Below are 16,341 nucleotides of genomic sequence, written 5' to 3' on the forward strand. Positions count from 1 at the left end.
TACATACTGGGACTCTCATGCAGTCAATAAGGGCTTGTTGTCTCAAGAGGTACCAAACTTGAAGCTGGAATGGTTTGCCAGGTGCAAGGGAAGGACCACAAGCACATGACCTCCACAACGAGGTCTTCAGGGCTGGCTGGGCAATGCAAAGCAATGGCTTGTAGGGCTACTTGTGCAGTTGGGAAGGCGGGGAAGATCTCCAGGGACGGGTAGTCTCTGTGGCTGTGGGTCAGCCATGCACTGGGCCCCGGCACGGAGGTGACAAGAGGACCTGCATACCCTGAGACACGAGCTTGTGCCTGCAGCAGTTTTCGCCCCTGAGTGCCAGACCAAAGGAACGCGGCTTGTGGACCATGAGGTGATTTCCTATGCCAAATTTGCTTGGTGACCAGCCCGACCCGTCTGCACGGCTCAGCTGTTACTGTTCCTGCCCGGGGATGGGGCCAGGTACGCCCTGCAGGGCTTTGGGCTGGAGAGCGCCAGCCGCGCCGGTTGGTCGTCTCCCGCAGCCCCGCTGGGGCTGCCCGGCACCCGCCCAGGTGCCGCCGAGGGCTCCGGGTGCCGCCGAGGGCTCCGAGTGCCACCGAGGGCTCCAGGTGCCGCGGGCCCGGGGCGCTGCCACCCCGCGCCCCCCGCCGGCAGCGCCGCCGCCCGCGACCAACCTGCACCGCCCGCCTCACGCCGGGCCGCGGGGCGGGGCGGGCGGCGCCGCCTCCTCGCCATTGGCTGCGGCCCGCGGCGGCCGCGCGGCTATTGGTGCTCAGGGCGGTCAGTGCCGCCCGGCCCCGCCCCGCCGCGGCTTTATAAGCGGCATCCCCATGGCCGGGGCGCGTAACCTGCCGCGGCGGCCCCGCACCGCCGACCCGCCCGACACCGACACGCCGCCGCTTGCCAGAGCTGCCGCCCCCAGGGACCATGGTGCCGCGGGCCTGTCGCAGCGCGGGTGCTCGCCCGTTCCTGCTGGCGCTGCTGCTGGTGCATCTGCCGCAGGGTCGCGGCCACCGAGCCACGGGGCCCCGGGTAAGTGAATAAGTGAGCCGCCGCCCCAGCGCGGCAGGTTGCCCTGGCCCCGGCCCGCTGCCCCCGGGCCCTGTCAGCGCCGCAGGTGGAGCCTCTGCCGCCGGGGCAGCGCCCCCCGTCGCAGACCCTCGCAAAGGCCTCCCCTCTCGCTTGTTAAAAGCCGGGTGCCGGCTGCGTGCGCGAAGTTCGTACACCGGTATTAACTTCTTGGTATTTATTGCAGAAAACACGGGAGGGGGGAGGTTGGCAGGCTGTGTTTTTATGTTGCTCGTCTTGCATTTAATGTAGCCCCTATTCCCAGCACATAGCTTTAGGACTTTTTTTTATGTTCCCGAGTAGGGATTAAATGAATCCCTGCAATAAAGCTCGATGCCTTCAGCCCAGACTTCTCCCTGTAGGAGTCTAGCTCTGCTTTTTTTAATCTGACAATGTTTGACTCTTACTGGGGCTGTTAATTTCACTTACCAAACTATTACATTGCTCTGGGGAAGAACCCAACATCTTTTCTAAATATGGTTCTCCCAGTGAGCGAGTGCTACCACTGCAGCACCACTACGGAGTAGCCTGAGAGCTTTCAGTTATAAAGCTGCAAAACAGTGGCTGTTCTTCAGCCAATGCTGCAATGAAAGCACCACTGTGGGTAAGTGGAAAGACTTATCTCTCTGCAGGCATGCTGGATGCATTGGGCTATGTGCATTCTTGACCTAGCAGTCTGAAATACTGTGAAATGTAGTACTTAATTAACTTAGATCATGGTTAGGCAAGACCAGGAGTCTTTGGAATCCCTACTCATCTGAAATATAACAAGGGACTTCAGTGCAAGGTTCTGGTTTTTTGTTTTGTTGTTGTTGTTGTTTGTTTGGTTTTTTTAATGGAAGTGCTGTTTGACTGTGATGGCTATTAAATGCTTCTCTGAGCTATGGAAAGTGTACTACTGGCTGCACTGATGTCCTTGTGTTCAGCTGTGCTGTGTAGCCTCTTTTATGCCCAGATGTGTAACAGCAACTGTTAGAACTAGTGTGAACAGAACTAAGTCAGAACTGGTGTAAGCCATAAATTATTGGAGACCTGCTTTAAAAGATGAGGAAACACAGGGGTGTTTATGCATATATCTGTATTACCCCATATCAAGCATAAGCCTCAAAATTGCAGTGGTTCCAAATAGAGAGGAGCTTTGAGGTGATAAGTAAGAGTCTGGCTGGATGACTAGGGCCCTTCATCAGCACTGATATCTAATGCTTTAATGAAGATCAGTTTAAACAAAGAACAAAATAAAAAATTCCTGATGGCAGTGCAGAATTTTACAGTAAGCCTGTATATCAAACAGTTTTCATATAAGCCATTTTTATATAGTGTACTTTACAAGGCAGTTTAATTGTTCCTTATGCTATGTCTCTTGGAATGGGAGCTACTTCAGGAGAGTGGAAAACCAAATACAAAGGACCCCTGCTTTACTTTTTGCTTGAAGTAAATGAACTGACTTTGTTATTTCTCCCTTCATGACTGGGGGAGAATATCAGTTATGAGCACTAGCAGCTACTGTTCTGGGGAAAGATGTGTCTTAAAGTTTTAACTTGTGAGCTCTTAAATAGAAAGCTGTGAACTTCCAGGGTGTTTAACTCATGAAGTCTGTCTTTTTGCCCTTTGAAGTGACAAGATTAAGTACATGTGAAGGTGAGGAGTTTGGTTTACTTGTTTGCAGCAATGCTGATTGATATAAGCCCCTGAGCTTCATCTCTTGTAGTGATTAGTAAAGTTGTCATTAGCATAAGGGTGCCATACTTTAGATTCCAATGAACACAAACATTTCTTTATTGTTAATTCTTAAATGACTATTGCCAAGTTACACTGGTATGTATTTCTCATGCTGGCTTGTGATCAAGACTGTGTTCCTGTCAGGAAACCTCCCTGGGTGGGTGGTGGTGAGGTGTCAGTGTTGCAGTTCTGGGGGTCAAACCCTGTAGATGTTCAGTTGCTAGGAGTGATACTTACCCTTTCACATTTTCTTTTCTGTATTGTAGCCACTAGAACTACAATATTTGCAAGGTGAAATGCTTTAAAAGGTGAACAGCAGCTTTTTAATCCTTCTCAATGAATTTAAATGACCAATAGTAATGCTTGAAGCAGGTTCCAGATTTTCCTCCTTGCTTTTCCCTCTTGCTACTGTGGTGTCGCTTCTAAGCTAGGCAGTCAGCATTGTGACTGAATAGATAAGCAGAAGAGTATGGCTTGCTACTGTTTTCAGAACAGGATGAAAAACTAGGGGTATTGAAGAGTGCCAATACGGGATGAAACTTTCAGATGAAGTGAGTTCAGGATAATTACTTGAATACGAAGGTAAATTACAAGTGCAGCTAGTATCTACAGGTCTGCTGAGGAACTTCTGGCTCTCAAAAGGTGTATGAAGCTTGCTGTTTCTTGTTATAGTGAAACTATGAGCTAGTGACATGAATTCCTTAGACTTGGTAAGTGTCAGTGACTTGCAGGAAACATCTGGCTTTTGCACATATGCTGTTGGCAACTGACACTTACTAGCAGCTGCCCCAAGTGAAGCTCCATATTAAGTCTAATACCTTGTCCTAGAAATAACTTGGAAGCTCAAGGCTACTGTGTGACTCACTTTCCCTTGTTTCCTCACTTGACAGACTCTAGAAAAGCTTCTTCTGTGTTACACAATTGCCTGGTCACTTTTATAGCTCAGAAGAACACTGTGGATGTGATCAACTGACTATACTTGGAAGTTGTCCATCTGAAGGATGGAAAAAGATAATCAGGCTTTACTTTCTATCATATTATCTTCCTGTGTGCCTCTTTCTCTTCGCTGGCATGAGATCTGGAGTTGTGTGACAAGCCAGGTCTTGCTGTTTCCACCTCCTTGATTCCAAAGTGATAGATGGGGAGCTTGACTGGGCTGGCTCATGCATCTCCTACTGTGTGGTGCATTTAGACAGTATTCTTTCATAGCAGATTAAATAGAATGTGACACTAAGCTCTGTATTTCTTCATCTGGACACTTAATTGTGACTTTTTTTTTTTTTTTCTAGTTCAGAGACAGATCTGTATAGGCCTCTTGCTTTTTGAGTATAACTCCTGACCATTATGAACTTGCAGAAGGAGCAGAACATGACTGCAGCAGTCAAAAGCTGTCCTATGAACTGGCTTGGATTTCTGGAAGACTGGGGATCTATACCCCCTCCAGTGACTGCAGAGGACTAAAAAATGGGAGAGGAGGACAGGTAGTCACTATAACTTGCTTCCTAGCTTCATACATGGAAACATGTCATATTCTCCCTTGAAAGGCATGTTGGTTGGAGATGGTGAGTGGGATCTTACAGTTCGGTGTTGTTGCAAAGGGAAGATGGTAAATAATAAAATTGTGAAGATATCAATAAATTCCAGTTCATAAATTGGAGTGCCACAGAGCAATGGGAATTCCCTGCTGCAGCTGGCTACTAGTTGGAATACCAAATAAGAAAAAAGTGCTGAAAAGGCTCCTGAAGCTTTGTCATTCCTTGTGGAGGAGCAAGCAGCATTGCAGCTTGTGCCGAGGAGAGGCACAAGGAGTGTGTTCTGGTGTGTGTTCACTGCAGCCCCACCTGGAGGGTTCCACAAAGCAGGTGTCTTTACACATGCCCTACCAAAATTAGGGAGATTATATTTTTTTATGGTGGGAAGAAGTTACAAAGGCACATGTGATAAAAATGTAAAGCAGAGGGCTTCGTTCAAAGGAGATCTAGAATAGAAGAGTGAAACTTAGATAGGCTTTCAATTACTGAATTTTGTTTCTTGGTTGAGCTTAATCAACACTCTGCATTACAAAGGTCCACACTGATAACAACTGAAGCACTTTAATGTTTTAGATTTCTTTACAGTTGGAGAGATTCATTTAATGAAGAAATAAGTACTCAAAGGCAAACCTTTAGTAAAGCATCCCCTAATAGGACAGGTTTATTACTCTATGGCAAACAGCTTTTGGATACAGATACTCTGTTTTGTTCGGGTGAGAGATATTTTTAACCATAGGGGAAGCTCTAATTGTATATAGAGCTATACTAATTATTTCTCCCTCTTCTTCCTCCTATTTAGACCTTTAATGTTAGCTGAATTCCTTGATATGTACCAAAGAAACTGATCTGGCTTGTTTTTTAAAACACTATGCAACTGTTTTGAAGAACAAGATTAACTGTTGTGTAGAGAACTATTAAAACATTATGTTCCAATACTTTAGTATTTTCATTAACAGCACAGCTGTTAGTATTGGAACTTTAGTACTTTAGTATTGGAACAGCAGGTCCTGTTCTAAACATAAAAACATTGTAGGATCTGACTTGTTCTGTGTAGTCTTAGAGTTGGTGTTTTAACTGCTTGAGCTTCAGAGTTGGCTACAAGACTATTTCCACTCATGTAAATGAGCTGTGCTGTTAATGAAAAATTTCTGGCCACCAAAAGCATTGGTACAGAAAAAGAAACTGCTCATATGTTTTTGCTGGTGGTGGCAGCAAACTCTGTAGCTGGTGGAACACCTACAATGATAACCTCTTGGACTAGTTTTCCAGTTTGTAGCACTAGTCATGTGCTAAGGTAATCTTCACAGTGAGGAGCAGATGCTGTCTTGGCTTCTTGCATTTCCAGATGGCCTGAAGCAATTGGTAAGATGACTGTAAACTCATTTCAGTAGTACAGTAGCTCTGAAATATTAATACTGCTATTTAAATATCTTAGATGTTCTTATCCTGCCATCTCAAACTAATTGCGACATTACTATGTCAAAAAAAACCCCAAACAAAACCCCATTTGTCTCTTACTTGGCTGCTGAATCCCAGTTCTTCTGGGGCTGGCACATCTTACAGTACAGTTAAGTGTTACACAATAAACTTTATGCTCACATTAAAAGCTAAACATGGAAGCAGTACAGGTGAAACTGAAGCTAATCCCTCAAGGCTGCTGTGCTGACTGTCACACTTAGCTTCCTGTGTTACTGTGTGATGGCTTCCTGTTGGAGTCCCCCAGCACCTGCCATGAAGTCTCTGGTGCTAATCCAGGGACTTTGTGGCACAACAAACCTTCAGTCCGGCTTGGCGTGCAGTGAGAATATTTTACTGCTTTGGTCTTCAAGTGATGTTCTGGCAGAGTAGCACCTGTTGTGACTTAAACTATGAAGCCGACTCTTTTGTGGTGTTACAAGCTTAAGTATTGTCATTGCATTGGTAGGACTTTAAGCTTCCTATGCTTGGTTGTGAGAAGCTCTTCTGTTTGTGAAGTTCTTGCCCCAACAGTGAAGGCTGCCATTGTTGTGGTTATATTGCCTCCACACTGGACCCTTCTGTGAGTGGTCAGGTGCGAGGTCACTGTGAGCTGTTCACTTACACAGAGGAACTACCAGGATGTGATGAAAGTGATATGTAACTGTCTCCCTCTTCTAACTGGCTCATGTGAGCTTGTGTTCGGCAGCTTTCATGTGAACCATATGAAAGTTTCTGTGTGTGATGACTTTACTGCTTGTAAGTATGAGGGGGGAGTATTCTGGCATCAAAATCCTGACCAAGAATACAAGTCTGCCCTCTTTTTTCTTTTTTTTTCGCCCTTTTTGGGGTTGAGGGGAGCATTGTAGCTATAGGAGAATAAAAACAGGAAAATGTAGCTAGTTACACCAGACTTTAAAGTTTGCACTCAGAGCAGTGAGAACCAGACACCATAAAGGAGCTCTTCATATTTGGCTTCATGTAGGCTATCAGCAGCTCTTCAGCCTGAGAGCGGTCAGCTTCCTCAGGATGAGGCCTTACCTTGAAATCAGACTCCAGCCCCATGTTCTGGATGTTTTTTTTCCTTATCACAGTAGCCTTGTGATACAACTTAGGCTCCTGTTGGATGCAGCAGTAACAATGTATATAGTGTTGGCAGCGTTCATGAGCTTAGAGAAGTCATCTGCTTATTTGGTGAAGCAAACATTGCCTCCTATAGTGGGCCTGGCTATGCTATCTGAGTAAAAGACCTCCATGCTGGAAATGCAGTCCCTATAGTGTCAGGAGTGGTGATGGAGCAAACTGGCTTTGGCTTGTGAAGGGGTTTATTCTAATCTGTGTGACACTTTCAGGGTAGTCTTAAGACTGGCCTGGGCCTGACTGTATGATGCTAAGGTGCCAGCAGTAGCCTGGGATAATACCCTTGCTGGAAGAGTGTCCCATCTCTCTCACTGGAGACATTCAAGAACTGTCTGGACACAATCCTGTGCAATGTGCTCTAGGATAACCCTGCCTGAGCAGAGAGGTTGGACCAGGTGACCTCACCGTTATCCCTTCCAACCTTACCCACTCTGTGATTCTGTCAGATGTTTCTGCTGTGCTTCTTTCCTCAGAGCAGTGGCCTAGAAGCCCCCGTAAGCCTCCAGCTGCCTGCACTGTCAGATTCTTTGCTGGTGGTCTTCCAGCTGTAGCCTGCTCAGGAGGATATGCCTGCATATCGGGTTTGTGCATTTTTGCCTCCCACTGGCTTGTGGCTGAGCCAGCTGCTTTTCAGGGCCCACTGACAGGTGTTTTCATTTGGAGTGGCACGTAGCTATGCAGTGGGGAACTGAGTGGTAGGTGTGAAATGAGAGCAAACTTATGTACTTCCCCCCAAGGTCTGTGCCTAGAGATAGGAAAATAACACTGGCTACTATAGGAACAGAGGCTGCATCATTAAAGGTTGGCTCAGGGTTTTGGCATGTAGAGTCTGGCAGCAAAGCCTAGACAAGCTACCCACCGGTGCTATTGGCAGATTCTTCCATGCAGGTGGAGGAAGTCATACAGAAACTGGTGTGCGTAGGCAGATAACTTGCTCTGCCATGGGCACCCAGACTCCCCTTCTGGGCTGGAGCTGGAGTTCTGAAGGAACAACTGCTGTCTCTGGATGAAGAAGATGGATGAGTGTGAGCAGGACAGTAGTACCTGAGTAACTGCCACAGAGTACCACAGTGCTCAGTACTTGAGCATAGATGCAGACCATGTGCCAAGGTCTGTAAACTGGGTTGTTTTGCCTTTGACTTGGAATAGCTAAGGGAAAAGAAGCAGACTGTTTGCACACACCATTCTTTCTGTGCGAGGTATAGACTATCGAGATTCTATTATATGAATCTATTGAAATTGGTTCTGTAAGCTACATGACAGCCCTTGTTGGTCTGAAGTTAAATTTGATTCACTCATGTAAGAGCATTGGTGTAATACAATTTTTCTCTATTCTCAGTCTCATGGCAAAGGGAAAGAATGTAATTCCACCCTGTTCAGAGTGGAAGAAGCCTGCTGTTTCTGTGCCACTGAGTTATTGATTAAAACTGGGGTTGAGGGGCTGATAAAGGTGAGGGCTTTCCCATGGCAGAGCCTCTGATAGAAAGAATCTTGGTAAGTAGAAGGGAAGGTGTGTAGGGATAAGAAAGATGGGGAAGTAGGACAGAGGAAATAACTTGCTTCTCTAAGGCTTTTCTTGGCCACTGGTCCAGTTAATGATAGTTGGAATTGTATCCAGAGGGAAGTGCTGATCCTCAAATAGGGATGAGGGGTTCCAAACACTTAGTGGGCAGATTTTGTTTCAGTTTCTCTTGGCCACCAGTCCTCTGTTACCACTGCTTGGGTCACAGACTAGAAGGAATGTGGAAAATGTTGTCCATCCCTGTCCTCTTCCATGACAGAGATTAATCACTTAAGTTGTGTAGGAAAGCAATGCTCTACCTTCTGATTAAGAAAGTCCACTAACTTAGCTGCTATACTTAGGATTGTGATGCATGGAATAATGCTTGTTCTAAAATCTCATAAGAGTTCCAGAACACTTGGTTGAGAACTTTTTCTTTGCTTGTATAGAGAACCTGAAATTGTATGATCCTTCAGTTGTAATTCTAATACTTTGGGGTTTCACACTTCAGCAAATTAAAACAATCCAATACAGCCTTAATATCAAGGTAACTATCCTATGTTCTATGGCTACCATGGCTTGCAGAAGCAGTAGTGTGACCACCTATGGTATGGAGGGGGAGTGAGCCAGGAATCAAATAGGTAAGGAAGCATCCTCCCATGAAAACACCTGGTAAAGGCATGGTAAAGGTAGTGGCATCCTTTAAAATACAACATATGGGGACAGATGCCTAGGAGAGATGTCCAGATGTACACTATCTCTAAATCTGGCTTCCGTGTGTACCATATACATTCTAGTCAGAAGCAGATTGAATGGTAATCATTTGTTGCAGCAGAGACTCCCTTGAGTAGCATGAAGATTAAAGAACCCACTCTAGCTGGTACATCAAACCATTTCCCTTCCCATTTCTTTGAAGCAGATTTACATGCAGTCTACACTTAGGCTTACACAAATATGTGGTAGAATTAGGTGCAAGTTAAGAACTAAAAAGCCAGAAGCTCTTGGGTGTAATTTCCAAGTGGAGGATATTAAATGAGTTGGAGTTTGTGGATACTAGCCAGATAAAGGGGTTTTTGTCTGAGCCAAGAAGCAGCTTCTGATGTGGGTGTAGTTTCCATATAGAATGGTGGTAACTCTCATTGGCTTCTGCATTTGGCTTATTCCTCTGCTCTTAAAAGTGAGCAGACAAGTGTTGCAAAAGTAGATAAGCTGTGTGCAAAAGTAGCTTTTAAAAACATATATGCATCTGGAACGCTAGAGGATTATCTACTCAAAGCTTATAGGGAGATGTGAGCTTTAATGTGTACACTTCTCAGGCTTAGTGGAAGGAAATTACTTCTAACGTAGAAATCTGTAAGACTGGTATGTGTAAAATGAACGGAGTTGTTCATGCAGTGACTTTTTTGCTACACTGTTCTTTTGCTACACAGTTCTAGAGATTAACTTGACTTATTTCCCTTTCTGTGTTTTAACCTAAAAGTATGTAAATCTAGAAGAACTTGAACCACCCTTTTAACTTAAAAAAAATATACCAGTATCTACTGCCAAGGCTTTGGAGTTCTGTCTGGTAAGGAATTGGGTGTAAATGCTGCCATGTCTTTCTGTTGTAGTAAACTGTAGCCAATTGGATTATCAGTGCTCCTGCTGGTGGTGTTATTTGCCCTCAGTTAGCTGTAATCATCTGAAATATTCCTGAAAATTATGCTAGATGGAGAAATCTGTCCTATTAGAGCTTTAACTTTTGAAAGCAGTTGCTATGGGATAGGATTTCTTAAATGCACTGCACTTGTGTAGGAGTCCAGGGGTTTACTTCTTGACTGTAAGAGAATGGTTCTTCTGGCTGCTGTACCTAAAGGCCTCAGGTTATTCTAGAGATGCTGTCCTGCAGCTTTGTGGGTAGAAATCTGAAGTGATGACAAAGCAATATTGCTTAACTGGATAGGCAATATCTAATAGTGGAATAAGCTATTTCAGTGGTGGCTGTGCTCCCTCACATGTGTCTTATGCTTTCCATAAAGGGGGCAAGCACTGAAGAATTTTGCTATGATTTTTTTATCAGGGTTGCTACACCAGCATTTCTCTGACTTTGTCAGTGTCTGTGGGCTATCTTTCCTTCTTTATTATTGCACAGGTATAGACAGTATTTCTAGGAGCAGGAATCCATACCCTTAGGTCCAAGGTTGAAAGTCAAATCTGTCTTTAGCTTGTTAGGTGCTCTGTAGAGCCAGTGACATTCTGCTTCATAGAGACAGGATGTTCTCTCAGTGGCAGTAACTCGTCTTGCAACTACTTACCTTCCCAGTTGAAGCTTGAACTGGAGAAAGAATAGTAGTTTCAATTTCTACAGATTACAAAATGGACATAAACATACTTTGCTGGTGGTAGTATATTAATGATTGTTAAACCCATTGTCTGGAAGTATGGGGAAGTATGTCAGCCCAATTTTTTTTGTTTTGGGTGCTTATCTTCAGAAACTTCCAGGGAGCTGAGTATTCTCTTTACAGCAAACTCCAAAAGTGCTTTATGCTCCAACTTGGTGGTGGTGTTCTAAATGAAGGACCTAAACTACTACCCTTCTTAAAACTTGCAGAGTTGTTAAAATCTAACTGTAGGAACTCCCCTTGAACTTCACAGCTCACCTATCAGTTATGTACACTCTGAAAAAACAGGATTACATTTAATGTGGCTAATAGATCTTTAAATAACTAGAAAAGTTAAAGTTTTGCCATGTTGTCACTGGAATATGTGTCTCTTGAGGGCAAATAGGATGCAGAGTGAAAAGCAATCAGCGTGATAGTATAGCTGCTAATGTTTTTCTTGTCTTTGACCTCAGTTGTCAATGAGGCTATCTAAATTTCAGGATTTCTGTTGTGAACAATAAGTACCTAAAGAAGTTCCAAACTAGCTGGATTGTGAACAGAAGTTGCGTTGTGCTTTACCACAAAAGTGCTTCTTCACCTGAAGCACTTTGGCAGCAGTATTGGAGCTGAAATTAGCTGTTGCTCATCAACATACTGCAGTGTATGTTTTGCAGATTTCTAATCTGGATATAAAAGCACTCATAGGACAAAGCACCTTAACTCATCTGCACTATTTTGTAAAATCTGTTGGTGTGTAAACAGTTACAATGTATAGCTGTTAGCTTTTATCCTAGGAGGATGAAGCTATCCTGGTTCATGTGTATGTGGTTCTTGCATGAAAGTAATTAAAAAAAAAAAAATCAGTCTCAGCTTCCAAATTGAGTTTTACCTGTAGAGTGAACTTCAGAAAAATGTCGTATGTCTTCTAGAACACTAGGATTTTTTGGTGCTGAAACTGGAACTGAGTCGGCCGGGGTGGGGGGGGGGGAAGTCTACCATACATCTGGATCTGGCCCTATTGTATGACAAGTACACTTTGAGCCCAAAGATTTGAGACTCTGATCTAGCTTGAATAGCTGGTGTCAGAAGTAAACTAAGTTTTTAAGTTTCCTGTTGGAACTCTAAGAATTTACCTAAAAATCTTCAGGTTTTACTTTGAGTTCTGCTGGTAAATAAACCCAAAAATGCTTCCACAATTGCTTCATGTAATGCAAGGACTTCTCCCTTTGTCCCCTGTTGAAGACCCAGAACAGACTGGAAGAGTTCAGTAGTAAAATCCCAGGCAATTTGAAAAGTGAAACTTTAAAAAAAACTTTAAAAAAAACCCCCAAGCAACACTATGCAGCTGAGTGAATGACAGTCTCAAAAAGTATAACTTCAGTTTTCAGCAAGCTTTTCTCTGTAGCAAAGAATTTTGAGTTACAAATGCATCTCTTTCTGTGCCCTCCCCCCCCGCCCCCATCCTGCCATGTTTAAAAAAGGTAGGTATCTCATCGTAGTAGCTGTTCTTTCTGTTAAACTTGATACCTTCTTGGGTAAGCCATGCTGTGTTTTAGCTCGTTATTACTTTTCTTAAGAAAATTTCCACATCTGACCATAAGTGGGAAACCTCTCCTGTAATTACTGCCAAGTTAGCCTGACCACTAGTAGAGCCACCTTCAGAATAGTTATAAATTAAAAGCTTCTGACTAGCTTTTTCTTTATCTCTAGACTCCTGTCAAAATCTGCTTCATTCCCTCCAAGATACATACTGTCTTAGTGTGCCTTTGTTCAGACAGGACAACGGGAGTGGGAGAACAGTTCTGAACTTGATAGTTTTTGCTGAACCCTGCATGAAGCCTTCCTTCTGGTAAAGGTGTGCCCAGTCTCAGTAATTCATGCTTTTCTTTGGAAATCATCAGGGCAAGTAAATAAAGTAAAACTGCACATCTATATTTCACCTGACATATTTTGCTTCAGTTTGTTCAGCATTGATAAACATGTGTAGAAATATAACCAGCCTTTCAGGACAATGATTAAGTGCAGCATGTCAGAGCAAAAGCTAAAGATCACTTTCACTTCTCTTTCCTTGTCTTCACCTTGCATGAAGCTATGGAGAATACAGGCACTTGTATTTAGGAAGTGCCAGAAGGCTGATGATAGACATGATGAGGTCACCTCTGATTAAGAGGACAAAACAGGGTGTTATCTTTGGCTTGTCTCTGGTTAGTATTTATTAGAAAGCAAACTTAGGGATTACCACAAACAACCTAAGCCAAGCTTGTCAATCCTTCTGTGTATGGTAGACTGTTCATGCATATCCATGAATTTCCTAAGGCAACCAATTAGGATCAAATGAGAGGAGATAATCTTGTTAAATCTCATGCCAGTGTTCAGATGGGTAGAACAATACTTACCTAAAATTGCTTTACTGGGACTTGCTAGTGGCTTTTATTTCACTAGCAGATGCGGATGTAAAAGTACAAGATTCTCTTGGCATCTGTTTTGTTGTGAGGTGATTGACACCAGTGCTAGGCATTGTTTACACAAAGCATCTTAATGAAGTCACTACTAGATTCAACAAGATACTAACTGAAGACAGCATTTATAAATGCTGACACTGATGAAGCTTTGTTTGTTAATGCCCTATACTAAATTGAAACCAGAATTTGATGGCTTTGAATAGAGGAAACCTCTTAAAATAGGCAAGGGACAGAGTTTGAGGAAGCATTTCTTACCAGAGAGCAGGGATTACTTTCTTCTACTTTCCCCAGCTCTGCCTTTTTTTTTTTTCTTGATAAAGCAGCTGCTGCAGTATCTTTTGAATTGAAACTCCTGTCAAGCTGCTATCCTGGTTTCTTATTGATCTTGAGCACTTGGCTTAGAGCTTCAGATCCTTGAAGTGAAGGGAAAGCACCAGGAAGTTTCCCCTTACTTTAGGGAGAGACATGCCTCTTTCTTAGGTGTTTTTTGGGGAGGAAGCTGATGGTACCCGGTGTCATCTTGTTCTCAGTTGGTGGTTATTGGAATGTACAGCTGGCTCTAGGGAATCTCTCTAGATATGTTATAGGACAGCCTCTGTGTTATATCTAGTGCTGTGTTCAGTCTGCTCAGCTTGAACAGTTTTTTAGTTGGACCTACTGCTTTCAGACAGTGAGCTTGACTTTGTAGGAAGCTTCCCTTTAAGTGTGATTTCCCTTTGGGGGAATGTTTTGTGGAAGTAGAGTAAGATTATAAAGTCATCCCACTTTAAAGCTCAAATGGTGGTGATTCAACAGACACTACAAGCTACAAGGCTTGTAGTGGAGAGCTGAATGAGTATCTGGGAAGTGTCTGTCTCAGTTGAAGCTTGTATTCCATTTTAGTAATTGCAATATAAGCTCTTTCGCTAGAAAATGGAATAAAAAGGCAGATGTTTCTTTATCAGTCTAAAAGACCAACAATTCTGGAAAGACAGGAGAGCTCAGAAATGGATTTGGTGTCAGACAATGTGACAAAATTAAACAAAACTGTAATTAATCACTTGCATTCACTTAATTCCCTCTTCCTTCCCTTTGTTGATATATTTGCTGGTTTATTCACTTATGTCAGGGAAAGCTTTCTTTCTAGATTTCAGGCCATCCCTGTATTTCTTAAGTCTCCCTTATGACAAGCAAGCTGGCACTAAGTTATCCATAGGACCAAGCAGCAAGGGCAGCTCTTGACTGGAGTGTGAGGATTGTGCCTAGAATCTGCAGACTGGAAAGGGTTCTGCTTTTGTCCTTTCTTGTGTGGTTGGTTGACCTTGCCCAGCTGCCAGACCCCTCCTCACTCTTTCCCCTGTTCCAGCATAGGTTTTTCTTATGGACTGCAATCTTCCAGAAAAAATCTGCTCCATCATGGGTTCTCCATGGGCTGCAGCTTCTGTCAGGAAATGTCCAACATCTCTGCTGTTGGACCTGCTCCTCCATGGTCTCTTGTGAGCTGCAGAGGAATCTCTACTTTGGTATCTGGAGTACCTCTTTCACTCATCTTGATCATGCCATGGCTTCTCACTTCCTGCCCTGCTACCCACACTATGTGACATTTTGACTTTAAGTATATTTTGGCATGTTTTTGCTCTGCAGTGGGTGTGCTGTGGAATCATATGTCCAGCACAGGGCAGCCCCTGACTTGTCACAGACTCTGCACCATGCTGCTACCATGTTTCCTTACCATGTAAACCCAATTCATGTGGTCAGACCAGGTTCTATTCTGTTGGTCAGCATTGCTTCTTCTGCAATGATGCCTTGAGTTGTGAATCTCCCAGCAGAGTCAACAACAGTTTTCCTCTACTTCTGTGGAAGTACCACCAACATGAAGTTCACGTGTCAGTCAAACTGGTTGTGCCTTGAAGTCACCTGCTACAATACCTTTCAAGGCAGCGTGGATGTCTCAGAGATTGCATATGGCTTTGCTGCAAAAGGTGCCAGTGCACCTCAGCAATATCACAGAAGATGAAGTCTAACATATATCCTGCTCTGTGCATTTAATTTTTTTAAGATGTAGCCTCAAATCAACTGAGTAACTTTCAAGTTGTTCCCATGTGAATATAGGTTTCAGTATTGATTGTGTACTATTTTTTCCATATGAGTACCCTTACTTTTGCACTACTGCAGTTCTGTACAGTTTGTAAACAGCTGCTTTGCAGGCATGTCCGTGACTTACAGGGAGTAAGCAACTTCCATCAGTCAGGAAAGGGAAAGCCCAATCACCTTGAAGTTCTCTGGCAATTCTAGCTTCTTATCACTTCTGGTGCTTCAGATCATGGCATATTGATGCAGGTTCTCTGGCAGTGAGTTGAGTGCTAAATCCCACATGAATTCAAGCATCTACAGGCTATTAATTTCTGTAAGTTCTGGCTCCATGAGGAGCCTCTAAAAATTTTGACATGGCTCTGCAGGGCTGTCACACCCAAACCTAGGGACTGGCTTTTCATCTTCCCCATTTGGAAGGGGAAGAGAGCACACAGTTAACGATAAGCCATTACTGGTCTTGGTACTGAATAATTCTGAAAAAGGACTGTCAGTTATTGTACCTCCTGGCAAAAGCTTTGACTTGGGAAACTTACAGGAGCATCTGTGTAACATCCGGATCTGGTGGTCTGCATCCTTGTGTGTGGACAAGGTCCGAGGCTTTGATACCCTGATGAAAATATGTTTGACTTCAGAGAAAAGCTACTGCTCAAATACTGAAGTTGTCTACTTAAATACTCTGTATGCTGACATATTGTGGAAGTTGAGCAGCTTTTACAGTACACGAGCTCTCTTTATGATACTGCAGTTCCCAATAGCCAGCCTGTGCTGAGTGTAGGGATGGACCATGCTGAAAATGGGCTGTATGCCAAAGATCAAAACTTGACTTAAGGTTTCTTTATTGTTGCTTGAGGCTAAAACTTTTTTCTGATGTCTTTAAATTCTGTCTTTAGCTAGACAGCAAACAGCTAGTAATTTTGGTCACAAACTATCTCCAAACAGGATAGAAATATATCTTTTTAAGCTTCCAGAATCTGACAACTTCTCTAGCATTTTAATCTGAGTGTTTAGGCCTTTACCAAATTGTTTCTCAAAGCCTCATGAAG

The 16,341-nt window shown here is 43.6% G+C and overlaps 1 protein-coding gene across 6 annotated transcripts in view; it reads left to right on the plus strand.

Annotated features, from left to right (window-relative positions):
• Positions 1-835: 835 nt before the first annotated feature.
• SMOC1 (SPARC related modular calcium binding 1) overlaps positions 836-16,341 on the plus strand; it is a 132,286-nt gene continuing 116,780 nt past the window's right edge. For all 6 annotated transcript variants that reach the window (XM_050335177.1, XM_050335178.1, XM_050335180.1 and 3 more), the window contains exon 1: positions 836-1,020. In XM_050335177.1, coding sequence (XP_050191134.1) covers positions 916-1,020 — 105 coding nt within the window. In that variant the 5' untranslated portion in view covers positions 836-915. The remainder of the gene's footprint in view (positions 1,021-16,341) is intronic.

Source organism: Myiozetetes cayanensis, unplaced genomic scaffold, assembly GCF_022539395.1.
Source record: "Myiozetetes cayanensis isolate MyiCay16 unplaced genomic scaffold, myiCay2020 scf6-25, whole genome shotgun sequence".
In the NCBI taxonomy this organism is placed as follows: domain Eukaryota; kingdom Metazoa; phylum Chordata; class Aves; order Passeriformes; family Tyrannidae; genus Myiozetetes; species Myiozetetes cayanensis.